At 40.2% G+C, this 14,425-nt stretch overlaps 1 protein-coding gene across 9 annotated transcripts; it reads right to left on the reverse strand.

The window, feature by feature from the left end:
• Positions 1-1,261: 1,261 nt before the first annotated feature.
• Positions 1,262-14,423, reverse strand: LOC127066403 (angiogenic factor with G patch and FHA domains 1). 9 transcript variants are annotated; one of them, XM_051000157.1, is made up of 10 exons: positions 14,296-14,423; positions 13,980-14,178; positions 13,676-13,909; positions 13,433-13,597; positions 13,034-13,193; positions 12,733-12,893; positions 12,194-12,636; positions 12,021-12,120; positions 5,040-5,166; positions 1,262-1,520 (listed from the first exon to the last, which is right to left on the reverse strand). In XM_051000157.1, the coding sequence occupies exons 2-10, from the start codon at positions 14,160-14,162 to the stop codon at positions 1,435-1,437; spliced, it is 1,659 nt and encodes a 552-aa protein (XP_050856114.1). In that variant the 5' UTR covers positions 14,163-14,178; positions 14,296-14,423; the 3' UTR covers positions 1,262-1,434. The 9 variants fall into 9 exon arrangements, 7 of the variants coding, with proteins under 7 accessions (XP_050856114.1, XP_050856282.1, XP_050856197.1 ...); XM_051000325.1 differs by lacking the exon at positions 13,034-13,193 and adding an exon at positions 13,239-13,314; XM_051000654.1 differs by lacking the exon at positions 5,040-5,166 and adding an exon at positions 7,232-7,294 and having other exon boundaries at positions 1,380-1,520; positions 14,296-14,422.
• Positions 14,424-14,425: the final 2 nt, after the last annotated feature.

A 14,425-nucleotide genomic window follows, 5' to 3' on the forward strand; every position in this document is an offset into this window, starting at 1 on the left:
TATTGCCACTATGATTTGTGTGACGGTAAACTCGTTAACTATCCTAGTCTTCCACGATGAGCCTTCGAGCAGCGGCTCGAGATACCTTTGTAGTACCGCAGAACGTTCCACTCGACTCAAAGTTGTAGCACTCTTCCTGTCCACGAGATACTTATAAGCGAACGAAAATAGTACGTTCGTTCGATTTTAGTCGAACAGATTCGATTTGTTCGATACGGTTCGTTTCATAACTAGCGGTAAAAAAGGGAGAGAGAGAGACCGGTATCTCTTCTTCATTTTCTTTTTCTTCTTTTTCTTCTTTGAGAAGAAGAAGAAGAAGAAGAAGAAGAAGAAGAAGAAGAAGAAGAAGAAGAAGAAGAAGAAGAAGAAGAAGGAGAAGAAGAAGAAGAAGAAGAAGAAGATGGCTAATTAAAAAATAAACAAGAACGCAGAGGCATTAACAAAGTGACCGAGTTCGACGATTAAAGCGTCCAATCCATTTCGTCGGGGCTGTCAACGCGCCGCTTCCTGCCATTTGTCAGCCAACTTTATGGCTTTTCTGCGCACAGTCAAGCACGGCTACGAGCGTTCGCGCGAGAAAACGGTATTCGCGCGTCGCTGCGTTCATTAATTTTCGCGGACGAGGCCCGGCAGCCGCATGACTCCAGCAAGTTCATTAAAAACGGTATGCGTTGTCTCTACTACGAAACTTATCGCTTTATCCTTAGAACGAATAATACGTAGGATTGGGTTTACGTTTATATTCAACTAATCAATTTTTTTATCTTATCTTTCTTTTTATCTAAAGAAATATATTTTCAATATATTTCTCAAGTCGACCGAAAGAAAAAAAAATGTGTACTTTTGCCAATGGCAACAACACATTTTGATGGTACGAATGATTTTCTGACGATGTCGGAAAAGTAACGATCCACCATGATGCTCCGAGTTTATTATGAAGACAGCGTTGATGTGCCAAAGGAGTTAAGGGCTTGGCCTAAACTTACGGCTTATTCCGACTCTTTCTCTCTCTGTCTCTCTATCTATCTATCTATCTCTTTCTTACTCACTAGCACTCCCTTGCGAGGTCTTTGCACCGCCAAGTTTGCTTTATAAATATCGTCGGAGAACGAGCGGACTTGCTAGAGAAGCTGCGTCGTTATGGATCCAGAAGCGATCTCCTCTCTTTCTTCTTCTTCTTCTTCTTCTTCTTCTTCTGTTTCTTCTTCTTTTTCTTTGACAAACTTAAAAAGATCTTCGATAAAGTACGAAGATTCAAAGATGCCTTACTTTTGTTATTTATTTACATTAGACGTAACAATATCTTCCTTAGAATCTCGTCAATAAAAATATAAAGAGAATCGTTGAAATGCGATTAGAACATTTTCTCCTAGTGATTACTCCGTAATTTGATTGTAACGTTGTTGAGCCTTTCGCCATCTTGCCTGCTTCTTCTCAACGTTTGAATCCAATTCGACCGTAGGAAAGTCCGATTCGATCGCACCAAAGCCGCTCTTGTTTGGATTGTTTGATATAGCTATCTGGAAAAATAGAAGCAAAACAAGACGATGATAATTTAAAAAAAGGAAAAAGAAAGAAAGAAAAGGAAAGAAAAAAGGGGAAAAAGACAAACTGGTAGACAAGAGAATGACGATAACGTCGAAAATCCGAGTCGAAGCGAAAGAGAAAAGGAGGGTTGATAAGGAGGGGAGAAGGGAGGAGGAGATGGAGAAGGAGGACGTGGAGGAGGGAGGTAATCTCGTTGGGGAGGAGGTTGGAAGGCGCTAATACGTGCCGGCTGTAAAATAGAATGAAGCTCGGGCCGAGATATCTATGCAAATCCTTTCCTACTTGGACGAGACGTGGCTTCGTCGGTCTTGATAAACTGTCTGGCCGAGTCTGCACGATCAAAGTATTCGTCCGGCTGCGTTTTCGGCCGTCTGTCGCGACCAAATGCAAATCGTATCCAACCTTCCGCGAATTTGACTCGGTAAATTTTTAGTATCGCTAGTTTCCTCGAATCTCCTCGCACGTTTCGTCCTTAATCTTACTTCTCGGAGACCGGCCGAGACTCGAAACGAAGCGCTTTATCGACACGACGAAGAGTTACGAGCTTGAAGTTTTAAATAGATTTCCCGCCTCCGGCGGGATTTATGCTAATTCGAATTAGACGATGGTTCTTTCATTTTCAGACGGTCACGCTTCCGCGGATCATCCTCCGAGGCAGGACGGATCTTATATCTCAGAGTTTGAAGAATTCAGCTCTGGAAGAATCGGGTCTTTTAAAAATCATAGATTAAAAGAGAAAGAGAGAGAGAGAGAGAAAGAGAGAGAAGGTTCGTGTCTCTTTCGGCGAGGATTCTTATCGTCGAGAGGGAACCGCTTCCAGATTTTAACCGGCTCTACGGTGGAACCCGGGTACATTCTCTCTTCAGCCAGTATTTGGGCCAAGTGTTCTCCCTCGTCTGGGCTGTAAATGAGGCCCTATTCCACCGGCGCCGTCACTTGACTTACTTGGCTAAAAGGAAAGAGAAAAAGAAACGCCTAGTAGAGAAGAGCGCATCGTGGAAAATGAGAGAAATTATGGGTGGTACGCCTGCTGCTCCTCCTCCTCCTCCTCCATCTCCAACAGCAGCCACCAAAAAAGCTCAGTCGAGAAAGATTTCGAGTACGTCGAGCACGTCACTCGTACAATGCCCTAGGATTAGAATTTTCTAAGCGAGTAACTCGTTATTTCGTTGGTAAATGCAGCAGCTTTCTTTCCTCGGTCAATCCTTTAAACGTCGTCGAAAAGCGAGATACCCCGAGACCAAAACTTTGCTATTTCGTCCGCAAACTCATTCGCATCTCGTAAGTAATTGTATGAATAGTTAATTAAAAATGTTAGCTTCGGTAGACTAGGATAAAGATTCGGGGAACGGTGGAGAGCGATTTAAAAAAATTTCATTTCGGAGTAAGGTACCCTGCCAGTTTTAAGCCGACAAAAACTCTCTCGACCGTATTTGGGACAAGTACTGTACCCGTCTGGCTTGAAAATGAGGCCCTGTCTACTGCCGCCGCCATCACTTGACTTACTTGGATAAAAGAGAAAAAGGGACGGAAATAGCAAAACGGAGGTAGGCGGAAATGGAAAAGAAGGGAAGTGGAAAGGAACGACGGCGAATGAACTCGTCGCTTTGATCGAGAAAACGAGGGAAGTTGAAAGAAGTTAACTGCGACTGTTCTCAAGAAAATCGTCATTGCAAAGAATTAACGCATCCAATTTATTCGTCCAACCGTGTTCGAGAGGACGAGAATTTAGCGAAAGAGGGGAGAGAGAGACAGAGACAGAAGGATAGAGATAGAGAGATAGACAGAGAGAGAGAGAGAGAGAGAGAAAAGACGGCCAATGCGGAAAACCACTTGTTCCTTGGCAGATAGCTTCGTGTCAAGGAACGGCGTAGAGCAGACCGACGTCGACACTGACGCCAAAACCGCCAACGACAACTCAACGACGATGATACATCCATCTGGATCGTCTAGACCACTTATATGCTATAACACATCATTGTCGCGGCCGCTCGTTATAATCTATGCCGTGACACAGTCGGCGCTCGGTCGAATCACGACGAGAAAACGGACCAGACTCGTTCTATTTGAGACGAGACGAGTTTCCTGCGAAAACATAATCCATGTTTCGAATAGAATTACGTTGAAACTTTAATACCTCGTCGCTCGTCGTCTAAAAAGCTGACGAAGGAGATTAAAATATAGGAGACTAAAATGTTCCGTCTCGGCGGAGTCACGCTAACGAGGTACATCCTAGCTTATATATTTACGTGGATAAGAGCGAGAGGATAAGAAAGTTTATCGATTTTAATAATAATAAAAATGTATGATCTCCCTTGAACCAAAGACACAATGATGTTTTCTTTTGGAACGATAGAACCGAGAACGTCTGGGTTACGTCGATCGATCGATAAATGCAAGAATTGCAAGAGAACGACTAGAGGTAGAAGAGTATCGAGGGAGAGAGACAGAGAGAGAGGGGAATAGAAAGAGACGACGAAACCGTCGTCGTTTCAAACTTTCATACGAAACGGCGACCGACGTTAACCGTCTGCGAGCGAAACTATTCTCGTTCCTTCCAGGTGTCGCGACCCAGATCTCTCTACGATCTCACCGCAAAATAAGTTTTATCCGAGTACGCTTTCAAAGTTCGGATCCGTCTTCTAGGAAAATAGGCAAATAGGGCAAAACGTTTGGATGGGAGGCAATGCACCGTGACGATTACCGATTAACGCCCGCCAACCGGCAGTCGCCAGCTACGAGCACGGCGCGACGTCTAACACTCGACGTCTACTCCACTAGCATCGTTTAACTTTGGACGAGCTCTTGATGCGTGCGCGTATTCGAATGCGTACGCTCATTCGTCGCCTCCGTCAATTCATCGCTCTATCCATTCGTCGTCGACCTTGATGACGTTCTTCCTTCCTTTTTATACTTTCTTTAAAGAAACCTTAACAACTTGTGTCGTACATTTGTCCAACTTCCTCTTCTTTTTTTCAAGAGACGTATGAGAGAAAAAAGATCAGATATCCCTTTTGAATTAGAGTTTGTTATCCGGAAAGAAGCTAGGAAATGTCTAGAACGAAAAGGACACGAACGCGAAAGCGTGGTCATCTTTGATGCAGGACGTGCGGAAAAGGAAATTCCTGGATCGGGAAAGCAGACTCTCCCCTTCTCTCTCTCTCTCTCTCTCTCTCTCTCTCTCTCTCTCTCTCGCTCAGTTTCATTTGTTCTCCGATAGACATTGGGGCTTGGACAGACAAAACGGTGCCGGCAGACGTACAATAACATATTGGGAATTCGCAGGTTCTCCTTCCGGAGGAAGAAGAAGAAGAGGAAAGGGAGGAGGAGGAGGAGGAGGAGGAAGAGGACGGTGGTAGTGTGCCAGACGGTCTGTGCCAGTTCGAAAGTTTGTCCCGGTTTGCCCGTCTGGCATTACCGGAGACGGGGGTGTAAGAGGTGGTAGCACGTGTACACCACTACTGCGGTCGTAGTAGTCGTTGTCGTCGCACCTTGACAGGTTGAATGTGGGCTTCCATGCGCGGAGACAGCATATTGGGTTCGAAACTTTGCTCGTTTACAACGCCGCCGGTGTGTCCGCCGTCGCCTCCGGTCGCTACCAAGAGCCGTCGTAGCTCTCTGAAATAAACGTCACAGACTTCTCTTTGCTTCTACTCTCTCTCTTTCTCTCTCGGCATTTCCACCGGCAACTCCAATTCAACGTTCCGTTTTCTATCCCTTACGTCGTGTCTCATCTCTTCAGGACAGGCTTTCACCCTACGAGTTTAGCCAAAAAGTTCGATTCTCTGAACGGACCTTCCTGGCTTTTTTCGAAACGAGGAGAAATAATAACAGTTATCTATCCATCTGAAAAAGATTTATTCGATAGAGGCGTGTAGGGAGGGAAGAAGTAAGACGGTAGACGAAGCTACTATCGAGAGATCTTCGCGAGATTAACGCGAACCAACGGCGAGACTGGAGTATATCTCGGAGAGAAGGAGAAAAGGGATCTTCTGCTCGTTTAGTGGAGTCGTCGTGTTTGCAGAGAATTAATTAGTGTTTGGTTGTCTATAGAGTGTAGAGAGTCCGTAGACTAAACTAGACATATACATGTATAGATAGCATGCGGCGCGATCGTCTGCGCGCAGACGAGGCTCCAAGAGAGAATAGACACAGGGAACATGCGGTATGGAAGATCGAGTAAAGGGAGAGAGGACAAGGGAATACACAGAGAGAGAGAGAGAGAATGTATATGAGAGAGATGAAGACAGACAGGTACAGGAGGCATAGACGTATCGGAGACGTCAGGGGAGCGTTCCATATACTTCCTGAGGAGAGCACGCGTGTTACCACCGTGCTCGTGCGATAATCCTGTGATGGATGTCCCTAGATGCTCGTCGGTGAAGCCTCGAGCGTCCTGCGCGCGCTAACGTCGATCCACTCGCGTCGCGTTGATGTGTGTACGTTGTTGCATGCGTGTTTACCCAAACGGAAGCCGTCTGGTGGTGATAGGCCAACCTAGATGACGTATTGTACTCGCCGTGTCTATTCGTTCGTAGCCGCTTCATCGGGATAGCTAAAACTCGAGAATCCGTGCGTCAGTCCGAACGGAAACCTCCTGTGGCCGCGTCACGGAGTACCATACCGATCGAAGAAGACTCGAACGATACGAAAAATCCGCGCAACGATAGAATGCTCCATCCTACGACGGGAACTCCTCGACTTGACTTTGACCACACGATACCTCTTGTCATTTTTCGTCCCGTCGCATCCTCTTTATTTCTCTTTTCCGCGGTCGCATCTCCACCTACGTTAAAATCCAGTTGCCCGAAGCGGAATAACGTCGAGTAGCTAGCTATCTATATACGGCACGTATATATACATATAGATATATACCTTAAGATTCACTTTTACGAGCTTAAAACGTATTGAACTATCTACTGAATTTTTGAAAAATCTTCTTATTATCAAAAAGTCCGACTAAAAACGTAAGCTTCCGATTTTTAAGATTATCAACCTTATTCCTTTTGATTGGCTCTTACGAGGATCAAACGAGGGATTACTGTCGTTATATTCTAAACCCCTAGGATATACATAAATGGACGCTGGGGGATTCTAACGAGCAAATCAAAGAAATAAAAGATCCTCTTCGGGGATAGCGAAGAAGACAGGGTTAACGCATATTCGATTATCTATATATCGGCGGATCGTTTAATTAGTTTGGCCTGTCTCGACGTACGTTCGACCACAGTCGGTGCGTCATGTACTGCTGGCGCGTTGTAATTAATAGATATCTCTCTCTCTCTTTCTCTCTCTCTCTCTCTCTCTCTCTCATACTAGCCTTACCACCCGTCCTATTCCCTCTCTCATTGTACATATTTGTGTGTCGGGTCCGGGCGATTGTTCGCGCAACGTGCGCTATGCGGAACGTGTACGCACACCTCGTCTAGACCGATCGACCGGCTTGCTCCTACTCCTGGATCGTATATTCCTAGTTAGCTAACGTTATGTGTAGCCGATGGTACACGTACGGGGCGGCGGACGAACATACGAACATACGAACATACAAACATACGAACAGACGAATGAACGAACGAACGAACGAACGAACGAACGAGCAGACGGACGAACAGACGGATGGATGGACGGACGGATAGACGGACGTTAAACCGAGACGCGGTTATGCGCGCACGTGTGCACTTACCCTCGTGTATGCACAACATTATGCGTCCGCGTTCTGTCTGACCACCTTCTCCGACCATCGAACCTATGCATCACACCACCGTTAATTTTCTGCCATCTCTTTATTTCTTCTATCCCCTTCCTCAGCCAAACCTTCCTCCTTCCTCCCTCCACAAATCGAAAGAATAAAGATACTTCGTCGTTTTTTGTCGACCTTATGCATTTATCTCGGTATTAAACGATAAAAGAATGAATAAACATTTTCACCACGGCGTTATTTATCGCGATTAATATCTCTCTAAAAGGAAAATTGATCCGGTGAAGTCCGGTTATAATCTAGCTAATCTAACGAATCTACCCTTAACATGTTGTTTGATAAATGTCAATATGTTTGACATGTCTCTTTCTCTGTTTATCTCTCTCTCTCTCTCTCTCTCTTTAAAGAACACGATCGTCAACAGTTTCTTTCGACCTACGAACTTTAACCTCTATCCTAAAGATTAAAATAATCGTTCGAAACGATTATTAAATATTTTACTGACAGTTTCCTATTATCAATATTTTTATTCGAATCATTCTTTCCTCTCTCTCTCTCTCTCTCTCTCTCTCTCTCTCTCTCTCTCTCTCTCTCTCTCTCTCTCTCTCTCTCTCTGTCTTCCTTTGTCTTCGAAAAGGAAGATTGAAATAAGGATAACGAAAGGGAGAGAAATGACACGGTAATCTTGTATCCACATTTAGTCAGCGGATCGTCGTCTAGACGTTAGAGACGCTCGTGTTGGATTTATTTGTGACTGTGGATTCCCACCTGTTGCCTCCCGCACCCCTTTAGAATAGCTTGACTACGACGACCTCTCTCTCTCTCTCTCTCTCTCTCTCTCTCTCTCTCTCTCTCTCTCTCTCTCTCTCTCTCTCTCTCTCTCTCTCTCTCTCTCTCTCTCTCTCTCTCTTCCTCCTTCTTCATTAAATACCAACGTTCTCTTACATTCTTGCCTTCCATACACCGTACTATTCTATCTATCTATTACTGCAAAAAAATCAAATTAGACCTACCCTAGACTAAAACGATCTCCGAAAAATACGATAACGATAATTTATCGTTCGACATTATTTATATAAAAATAATCTTTTAACAATAAAAAATAAAATACTTCGCGCATCATCTCTTGTTCAAATTTTTAAACAGCGATCTCAATTTTTCGTGCAAGCATAGCGAATTTTAAAAGAAGACAATGGCTCGCCTCAGGCGAGGAAAGAGAAACGGAGAGATGCTAGAGAGAAAGGTAGAAAGGAGATGGATCTTCCTCTAGTATCCTTACGTATTCGTAACTATACTCGAGGTCCTCTTCTCTCTCTCTCTCTTTCTTTTGTAGCATTACATAATATCGAGACGACCTTGCGTTTCGTTATACCGCCCGCGGCAGGGCTTTCCATGGATGCATAGTCTTTGACTTCCGTCGCGTCCTTCAGACCCTTCCTCTTTCCTGCCCTTCCGGAACTCTTTTTCCTCTTCTCCCTCTTTCTTTCTTTCTTTCTTTCTACCTATCTATCTGTCTATCTATCTATCTATCTATCTATCTATCTATGTATCTATCTATCTATCTTTTTTCTTTCTTTCTTTCTTGCTTGCTTGCTTGCTTGCTTGCTTGCTTACTCTCGCCGGAAGAAAGGGAAGAACGTCCAATAGAAGGTGAGAAGGACTGAAGAAGAAGGCAATGCTGGATATGCCAGCAACAGGTTCGACCGAGAAATAAAGTCGACTTGTCAAGATCCACTCTTCTCCTCCTCTATTCCTTCTTCTTTTTCATTCTTACCAATCCTTACGCTCCTTTTATTATCATCTTTCCTACACAAATGTACTCTTACTAAATCGTAACGTCGTTAATTCCATTTCGATATATTCGCTATAATTTCGTGATATTTTCAGAGAACGGACCATCAAAAAAAAAAGACTTTTATTCGTATTATTTCTTCTATATCGAATTGAATAATTTTCCATTGATTTTATCGAATAGGAACACAAATTGAAAAGATACGATTTCTAATGAAACATGATCTTTTATATATAATCGAAAGAAGAAATTGTTGCTGTTAGAAGATTAATTTGTAATATAAAAAGAAGAAAGAAAAACGATCTTTCGAAAGACTGAATCCTTTTTTTTAAACGAGGGTTAGCTATTCGAGAGATAGAGGAGAAAGAAAAAACAAATTTTATGGAAGCACCAAGGAACGGATTCATTGTTTTCGTTGAAATACTTTAGATTATTTACAGCGTCATTAATCAAGCACCTCTTCCAAGACTCAAGCTGTAAAATGCCGAAGCAATATAGAAGTGGATGTAAATCGTAAAAAAGGGTGCTATCGAAGATAGAAACGACGCTTTCAACATCCTATCGGATACGCACCTGAATGTCCATAAAATGAAATTGTTGTAGTTAACGAATGCAGTCCCAGAATCGACTATACAATTCGTCGCGAAAAAAACATTCATTCTAGTTCGAATACGGTTCAAGCATTAAAATATTTTTTAAATATTTAATATTTTAAGAATATTTTTGGTATCGTCATTTAGTTGTTTAATATTTAATACTTAAATACATATTTGTATATCGAAGATACGTTCGATGCTAGTACGTATAATAATGAATAAATAAATAAATAAAATGAACCTTCTTCTTTATTGCATTAAATCTATCGTTTATTTCTTTATTAACTTTAATTCATATTAAATGTTTAATTATCAAAAAAAAACATGAATTTAACTAATCCAATGACATTTAATATAATTAAATAAACGATTAAAGAAGTTTTCCTATTCTAATACAATTTCTTTTTCTTCAAAGTATCGTTCACTACAAGGTAGACCATAAAAAAATTTGTTGTTCGATCGAAGCACTCAAATAAATGAACCCGTCAAGGAGATATCGACGAAAGCGTTGCCCTTTTCCGTAAGGGCGATCTCTTCTCCCTTTTCACGATTTTATACTTTATCACGTCCTCGCGGTTTACTAGCAATCGTTATTCCTCGGCTTTACAATGTCCGCTTTACGGTTTTCCCGAAGGAAAAACGAACCCTTTCCAAGGATATCTTCACCTCTGTCTCTTTCCAGAGTTTCTTCCTACATTTTCCGTTTACGATGTAGGTCAGAATCGTGCGAAATGCACTTGCGAATTCGTTTTCGTCGTTCTCGATAAAGAAAGTGCAGCTATTTGCTTCGAAAAGAATGTAAAAAAACCGATGTAAAAGAAAATGCTTCTTCGTCTAATCTGTTATTTAGAAAAATAAAAAGAAAAAGAAGAAATTAAAGGTCACGATTAAAGTCGTTCTCGCAAAAGGACGAAAAATTAAATAAAAACTTACTCGATCGATTAAATTTCTATTCCTTTCTTCGTCATTCCTACTTTATTCTTATTTATTCTGTTTTCTTTTTTTTTCTTTGCTCATTCATTCCAAAGTACAACGCACCTCGTCAAACTCTCGATCTCGCGAGTGAACGACGAAAAAGAAAAGAATGCGACGACGAGGCGACAAGCTAAAAATACATTCTCTCATTTATATGCCCGACCTACTGTGTTGTACATCTTCGATCGTCTTAAGGATCCGCCGAGTTTTACGAGCAAATAAGAGGACAAAAAAGGGGAGGAAGAGAGGAAGAGGAAGGGGAGAAAGAGAAAGAGAAAGATAGATAGAAAGAGAGAGAGAGAGAAAGGAAGAGAGAGACAGCCGGTACTTCCAATAGTCATCTCACAATGGCAAAAGTTTTCGTACATTGTTAAAAAAAAAAAAAAAAGAAAAAAAAATCGGATCGGAGAAACATTCGAAATACGAAGAAAGAAAGAAACGAGGAAGAAGAATAACAAAATTAGGTTCGCGATCACGAAGTGCAAAAGAGAAGAGAGAGAAGAAATCCTTTAATCCACGTTCGTCCCATCGAGCAGCTAAATTCTGCAGACGAAGAGCGAGCGAGCGAATGAGACAGAGAGAGAGAGAGAGAGGGTGGGAGGGAGGGGGAGAGAGAGAGAGAGATGGTCGGGGTGCAATAGAGCATACGATGCGTCTAGACAAAATAATGATTTGGATTTCAATACATTTGCATTCATTTCCACAGAGTCCCTCTCAACATTGCCGTTCGTCCCTTCGACATCAGGCACTTGCTTTCTCTCTCTATCTCTTTCTCATCTTAAAGAGAGTAGTGTGTGTGTGTGTGTGTGTGTGTGTGTGTGTGTGTGTGTGTGGGATAATTCTCTTTCCTCTTCTACCCTCTCTTTCCTACAACTATTCTATACATTTCACAGGAGTTACGCTCGTTATCATATGAATGCTCTGCTCGTACGGTCTGAACTCGTTTTGCTGCCGTCGTCATCATCGTCGTCGTCGTCCTCGTCCTCGTCGTCGTAGTTATCCTAGTCGGACGAAGAAGAAAAAAGAGAAAAAGAGAGAGGGAGGGAGAAAGTGAGAGAGAGAGAGAGAACAAATATATAGTCCAGATTGAATCTAATTTACAAAATTAAAGAAGGAATATGACCGAACGAGTTGTTTTTGTCTTGAAAAAATAGGTCGTGTTTGAATTGTGGATTTTGCATCGTTAAATTTCTACGATTAACGATCGAGCATATTAAAGTGTGTTTATTTTCTACACACTGACCTAATTCTTTACTGTCTATCTACTACGTTCTATAGAAATAAGAGTTCAATTTTGTAGCATTAAATAAAAGAAATGTTGATAGTTATCATTTATCTTTTGTATCTTTCGATTATTTTCTCTTACGCTTCGTTCATATTATAAATTTATGTACAAAATAAAAGTACTCACCGGTTCGGTTCTACCGTCGCCATCCTTTCCTAGAGAACGACCTTCGGACCATCCCATTTTAGATAGTAATTTAAATCCTCGATTATCTTTTGTTATCGATCTGTAAGATAAATACGCGAATAAGAATTATATTAATTTACGCTTTGATGTAACATTTAATAATCTTCACTCACGTGTCGATCGAACTTTGTTCTGTCTTGGCATGATGATTTGAAGAACCAACACACTGTCTGCGAGCTTGAGCTCTATCCCGATAACCACTTGCCAATTGACTGGCAGAAGCAACGTTATCTTTTTCTACGCCGAATTTTGTCTTTAACCTTCTCAGTTCTTGTTTATGAAGATTCCTTCTCGAGAATACATTCTCTTCTGTGTTTACATTGTGCTGTACCAATCCCGGCTCACAATGACCGCAAGTTTCATTCCCGTTATGTATATGACACAATAATTTTGTACCGCCCACTTGAATGATCGAACCATGTATTATCTCGTACGATTCGGATTCTTGTTTAGCTACAGATAATCTTTTTCCATTTAAATATGTACCATTCCTCGAACCCGAATCTACTATCCAATAAGAATTTGTTGTCTCGTTGTAGAGGAATCGTGCGTGATGCTAAAATCGTTATCGTTCGTCAGATATTATGTAATCGTGTATTCACTATCCGATATGACGTCAAAGATACTATCTACGATCTCTCTTATTACATACCTTACTGACATTTATATCTGGTATTATGACAGAATGATCTCCTTCTTTACCCATTGAACCACCGGTGTATGCTACAAGGAAAAGTGAGCCAACTTTTAATTTTGGAAGGTTTGTTTCTTTCACTATTATTCTCATACATGGTGGATATGTTTTTGCAATATCTAAAACAAAAATAGATTTACATTTCTTTAATATATATATATTTTTTGAGAACAGAGTTAATATTATCTATAACAAAATAAATATATTTAGATATAACATGAGATCTGTTGAAATAAAAATGAAAAAATTATCTTTTGACCTTGTTCCTCCTCATTCTCAGTCTCACTATTTGTGGACAATTCTGGTGTAACGTTATAAGAGCTCTGTTCGCTATCGCTGTCCGAGCATTCACCCTCTTCGGGCTCATCTTCTTTTAAGCTCTCTCCATCTTGAGCGAGTTTGCGTTTTTTCACCGTATCCTACAAGAGAGATATGTGTGCATATTAAAAGCATAAGATAATTACCTAGGGCATGACGTCTGTATCTTTCAATTTTTATATTTGAAAGTCCACTTATTAACTCATTTATCTCATCCAAAACCTGAAACCAAATAAAAGTCAAATATACACAATGTCAAATATGTGCAAATATATACACCTTTTACATTTTTATGAATTTTAAGGTTTTGTATTCTTATATCCTTAAACTTTTTATTAACCTTGTTTGCCTTTTTGCCATCTGATTTTTTTTCCTTTTTAGTTTCTTGGGAATGTGCAATATTGTTGACAACTGTGTGCGCATGGCTGTGGAACTTATATGTTTTACTGCTTTCGTCGTAATAATAATACGTTCCATTATTTCCATCATAATAAAGTCCTTGTTTCTATAAAATATATTTGATATTACATTGTTTTCAATATAATTCATAATTAATAATTTTATATGAAAAATAATAATTTACAGCGTCATAATAATATCCTGTATTATAATCATAATATAATCCTGATGTTTCCTCATATACAAAACCAGTCTGCAATAATGCAGATTCTGCTACTTGTTTTACTTGTTCGATTAAACTATTTGATTTTTTATTGTTACTTAGATCCCAATTTTGTATTAGATATTTATTTTCACATTCTAAAGGATCTGTTTGAGTACCATACTCTATGAAACTTTTATTCCTCATTCGATTTTTCTATAAATATAATATTTATATAAGATAACTAATTGAAGAGATTAATTTTAGATACAATTGTTATGAATACCTGTTCTTGTAATTTATTACGTAATTTTTTTATCTTTTTACGTTGCCACTTAATATGCTCACGCATTTTACGTATAAGTTGTAATGCATGCGGTAAAGATTGCAATTCTTCATCTAGATTTTCTCCAAAATCAGATTTAATTTCTCCTTCATCACTTTCACTTTGTATACCATGCTCTGTCATTTTTTCGTTTTATTCACTGAAATAAGAAACAGATATATAAACAAAAAACATTTTGTAGAATTATAATTACACGAGTATATAAATGATATTATTTATTTCCTAATAAAAAACATTAAGAAGAACATTCACAAACCCGTATAAAATTAAATAGAATTATAACAATAAATTTTTTTAAGAATCAAACGCAATTTAGTCACGCACTTAACCTGATTAATAACGAATCTGGACAAATCTTAAAGGCACATATGTAGTGACATCTGGAA

This window comes from Vespula vulgaris, chromosome 1 (assembly GCF_905475345.1).
Source record: "Vespula vulgaris chromosome 1, iyVesVulg1.1, whole genome shotgun sequence".
Taxonomy (NCBI): Eukaryota; Metazoa; Arthropoda; class Insecta; order Hymenoptera; family Vespidae; genus Vespula; species Vespula vulgaris.

Bases quoted from the DNA above. Each gene is read 5' to 3' on its own strand.
- LOC127066403 (XM_051000157.1), bottom strand. From the start codon at position 14,162: ATGACAGAGCATGGTATACAAAGTGAAAGTGATGAAGGAGAAATTAAA. The intron at 13,598-13,675 runs GTAAATTATTAT...TATATTTTATAG, and splicing joins CAGGATATTATTATGACGCT to AAACAAGGACTTTATTATGA. The intron at 1,521-5,039 runs GTGCGACGACAA...CTATTTTTCCAG, and splicing joins CCCACATTCAACCTGTCAAG to ATAGCTATATCAAACAATCC.